This window comes from Arachis ipaensis, chromosome B03 (assembly GCF_000816755.2).
Source record: "Arachis ipaensis cultivar K30076 chromosome B03, Araip1.1, whole genome shotgun sequence".
NCBI lineage: Eukaryota > Viridiplantae > Streptophyta > Magnoliopsida > Fabales > Fabaceae > Arachis > Arachis ipaensis.
In genome coordinates, this window is record NC_029787.2 from 4768846 (window position 1) to 4773274 (window position 4429).

The 4429-nt window shown below is 32.5% G+C and overlaps 2 protein-coding genes across 2 annotated transcripts in view; one reads left to right on the plus strand and one right to left on the minus strand.

Moving 5' to 3' along the window:
* LOC107629087 (ubiquitin fusion degradation protein 1 homolog) lies at positions 404-2856 on the plus strand. The gene is made up of 9 exons (XM_016331783.2): positions 404-596; positions 768-884; positions 1074-1098; positions 1209-1241; positions 1344-1465; positions 1648-1778; positions 1879-2114; positions 2296-2528; positions 2613-2856. The coding sequence occupies exons 1-9, from the start codon at positions 579-581 to the stop codon at positions 2715-2717; spliced, it is 1020 nt and encodes a 339-aa protein (XP_016187269.2). The 5' UTR covers positions 404-578; the 3' UTR covers positions 2718-2856.
* LOC107632343 overlaps positions 2951-4429 on the minus strand; it is an 8619-nt gene continuing 7140 nt past the window's right edge. Inside the window, exons 7-8 of the mRNA XM_016336035.2 lie at positions 3453-3518; positions 2951-3247 (exon numbers count right to left, since the gene is read on the minus strand). Of these exons, the coding sequence (XP_016191521.2) occupies positions 3098-3247; positions 3453-3518 (216 nt within the window). The 3' untranslated portion in view covers positions 2951-3097. The remainder of the gene's footprint in view (positions 3248-3452; positions 3519-4429) is intronic.

Genomic DNA, 4429 nt, shown 5'->3' on the forward strand with positions numbered 1-4429 from the left:
AATACGATTTGAATTGATTAAAAAATAAAATTAATATAATTTGTTAAGATTTAAATGAAATTGGTTTGATTTTTTTAATCTAATCTAATTTTATTCAAAAGATTGTGATTTGTATCATATCAATTTGAATTTATTTTTTTAATTCAATTTATCTTTTGTGATTTGGATTGAATTTGTTTTTAAATGTGATTGACTGATTTGTTTGTTAATGTAAATTTAACCTAACAGAATTATAATTTTAGCCTTTATCATTTTATCTTTATTTTTTTATTACCTTTTTATCTTATCTTTACTTTTATCTTTCGTAAGCAATACTCTATATATATTTAACTTTACTCTCATAATTCAATCAATCAAAAAATACATAATAAATCGTTCTTTATCTTTACACTCTTTATCTACTCTTTCAATATTTCGATTAAGAATAGTGGTGTGTTAATAGTTTTCCCCGCCTCTGTTCTAGGCATTACTAAACCCGGTGAATCCATTAATCCAAGCCCGACTCTTTAATTGCTTTCAGTAGGATTCCTTTGGGTTCACAGTTTCATATCGATCATCTCGTGCATTATCAAATACCAATGGACCAATTTGGCATGGTACGTTAACGAGTTATAACTTATGAGCTATTTTAGAATCCTTAGCCTTGTTTGGATTTGTAACTAAAAATAAAAGCTTTAATAGAACTTGTGTTAATTGGTGTTTCGATCGTTTCGTGCGTGGTAATTAATCACTGTTTTTGTTTATTTATTTTTTAAATGGTTTTGCAGGGTGATTACTACATCGGCAGCGATGAAGATGAAGAAGTCTACTTGAGTCATGATGAGGAGGATTATTATGCTTTTAAAAATTATTACCACTGTCACCCTGTTTCTTCCACTGAAAAGGTATTATACAAAGACGGAGTCTTCAGTGTTTAATTGTCTATGACTAAGATGGTTAAACAATTTTAGTAATATTTAAAAAGTTTAATTATTCTGTTAGTTTTATAATTTTACTAAATTTTGAATATTTGTGTATTTATTTACTACAAATCTTAAACTGATTATGGCCCTTTTTTTTTTTTTCTTTTGCAGTTAAATTTGGAATCGGGCAATAAGAGTATGTATACCAACATGTTAAGTTTTGTTGATTGATACGAAGTAGTTATGAGATTCTGATACTTTTTTTTTATGCCTGTAAATGCTAATGTGTATTCTTTTTGCCACCAGTTATCATGCCCCCTTCAGCACTTAATAAACTTTGTGAGTGAAATATATATCTGTGATTTCAGTAATTTGATTCAATCTTTTGTCACCTATGAACTAGATTAATAAGCTTATTCATATAATTTGTAATCATTACAGTGTATGCTGGAGTGGAATACCCTATGTTATTTGAAATGAGACATCCTTCTAATAGAAAATTTTCTCACTGTGGAGTCCTAGAATTCACTGCTGAAGAGGGAAAAATTTGTGTACCGAGTTGGGTATGTGATTGTCTTTTGTTATTTGTTCATATTAATCTCTTTATGCCATTATCCGTAAACATCTGATCAAATATTGTATTATAAATACAAATAGTTTCTCTTGTTATGTTGACAGTACATTGAAATTGAACTCTTTTTCATTTACAATTTGTGCTGTTTTTTGCTACATTTGTTGTTATCAGATGATGAAAAATATGCAGCTGGAAGATGCAGATCTTGTGCTTCTGAAAAGCACCACACTTGTAAAAGGAACATACCTCAAGCTGCAGCCTCACACAAAGAATTTCATGGATCTCTCAAATATAAAAGCAATGTATATGGAATACCTGATCTAATTGAATCTTAGACAATTTTTACATGTTTCACATAATAATAGTTCAATGATATTTTTCTTTCTTTTCTATCATATTTAGGCTGGAGATTAATCTGAGGAGTTTTTCATGTGTAACAACTGGGGACACAATAATGATTCCATACAACAACAAAGAGTACTACATTGATGTGATTGAAACTAAGCCATCTTATGCTATCAGCCTCATTGAAACAGACTGCGAAGTTGATTTTGCCCCACCTCTTGATTATAAAGAAGAAGTTAAGAAACAGTTGCCATCTACTTCATCTGACAGGAAACAACAGCAACAGCAAGAAGGTTGTGATTATTTTTTTTATTTGTTTTCTACGTCATGCGAGCGTAAAAGAGTTTTACATTGTTATTCAATCAAGTAATGTGTAAATGAGTTTACTTTTGTTTTCTTTTTACATGAATGGTTTGGTCTAGTGTAAAATTTCAAGACAAGCTTTTGAGTTTAGTCTATGTTGTGCACTTTCAGCTGATGACACTGACATTCTAACAAAGATCGGAGAGTTTGCACCATTCTCTGGTTCTGCAAGGCGTTTAGATGGTAAGCCATCCACACCATCAGATAAACAAGCTTCTTCTTTCTCTTGTATGGCAAAACAGCAAGGTGACGATGAACACAAGAGTTCTGATTCCAAGTCTTCGTCGAATAATGTTTCATCTACAACTTCTGGGAAGCTTCTCTTTGGGTCAAGACCACACAAGGTGAGTGTGAGTCTTATCTGTGTATAATAAATCTTATGAGTTAGTAAATCTTGTTAATATTCACCATTTGTTTTTCCATGTTAGGCCTCTCAGAAATCCACTAATCAAGACAAGGCAGAAATAACCCAGAAGCCACAAGAACCAAAGTTTCAAGCTTTCACAGGAAAAAAGTATTCGCTAAGAAGTTGATTCTTTTGTTAGGCCTTTTTCTGTGTCTGGAGTTTAATTTTAATTTACCGTGTAACAGTAACATTATTAGTCCAATGGTTTTTTATTTTATTTTTTTTTGCTGAAACCTAACAAGAAATATATTCATTCCTTTCTTGACAAGGATTCTCTGATATTCACTTTACAATATTCATTCGTTATTAAGAAATCTGAAATTCTCACTTGTAATAAACTACAGTTTGGATTATTGGCAATAACATGTAAACATGTGCTTAAAATTGCAATGATAGAAACCTCTCTAGTACTGAACAAAATATTCATATTTAATAAAAATTCAAATAACAATTACATTGATGAGACAGGCGCCTACACAAAACAAGGCACTAAACTTGTATTCTAGACTAAGCTATCACTGATGTCTCAATTGCAACCTTATATTTGACAATTTCATGCTTTTCGCTGGCTTCCCAGAGTTCTGGAAATGCCTCCCTGATATTATGGATGCTTTCCAAAGCATGATCAATTCCTGTAGTTCGAACGGAAGTACCCACCTGCATTCAGGCGGCATTTCAAATGAACCATTAGATGCTAATTCAGTGCACTAAATATTGAATGTCAATTAAAACAACACTCTGGTCCATTCCACTAATCAACATGTAAAACTAACGACAATAAAATGTGAAAATGCAATTCCATCCGTTTTTACGACCAATTAGGTTCATTCATCAGTAAAGTAGTTGGGAAAGGAGTCTTTACCACAACTGTGTGGAGGCCTACGCGTTTGGCTGTTAGTAAATTGCGGGTACTATCATCAAAGAACAACTGAAAAGAGAAAATGTTACCAAGGAGAGTTGTATAAGAAGCATGCTATTTAGAAGTGACGGCTTTCAAAACAGGATGAGTTTCAAATTAAGGCTACACTAGTAAGGGAAGAATCGGTAATCTTACTGTTCTCTTAGGGTCAATACTAGCTATCTCAAAAACCTTCTCAAATGCATCTTCAAAGGGTTTGCAAACAACTGGGGTCTTTGGAAGTTTCACGTCAGGGCCTGGGTGGCGCACGTACTCGTAGAAATCGAAAATTCCAGTGGAAACTGGTTTGGATTCGCTGCCATTTTTAACATCAAGTGTATTGATCTTGTTGGAGGGATTCAGAGTATCAAAGCTTATGATTCTTTCAAAGCAATCTTCAAGTCCAAGCCTTTGGAGTGCCCGAACTGCATGACTATGGTCTGCATTTGTAAAAATCTGAAAAGGGTAAACAAAGAAAACTTCATCATCATTATCTATAACTAGATATCTCCTCTTATAATCAGATATTACTTTCACAATAGTATATTGAAAAATAGAGAGGACCTTACCACTTTCCTAATAGGGAGGCTTTGCAAAATACCCCTTAGAACTGGATCTGTTTTCAGCAAGTGATATGGCAATCCCCCGTGAACAAATCTGTACAACACAAAATTGTTTTAGATACCTATTTAAAATAATTCAACTTGATTAAAATGAATGTGAAGAACAATAAAATGGACAAACAAATATGTGTATTACCTATGAAAGTCACCATAGTCAAAGTCATAGCCAATTGCCTGGAAGGATATAATAGTAGACAAAAGGGAAATGACTTGTTCATTAATCAACAACTGTAAAAGTATATTTAATTAAATAGATCAAATATAAGGTTGATTAAATCATACCCTCAGACCAGCCATTGTTGTCCCATAAATCTTATA

What these genes read in the sequence shown, in the direction of transcription:
- LOC107629087 (XM_016331783.2), top strand. An exon ending in TTTGGAATCGGGCAATAAGA is followed by an intron (nt 1,099 to 1,208) that starts GTATGTATACCA and finishes TTTTGCCACCAG; the next exon opens with TTATCATGCCCCCTTCAGCA. An exon ending in CTCTCAAATATAAAAGCAAT is followed by an intron (nt 1,779 to 1,878) that starts GTATATGGAATA and finishes TATCATATTTAG; the next exon opens with GCTGGAGATTAATCTGAGGA.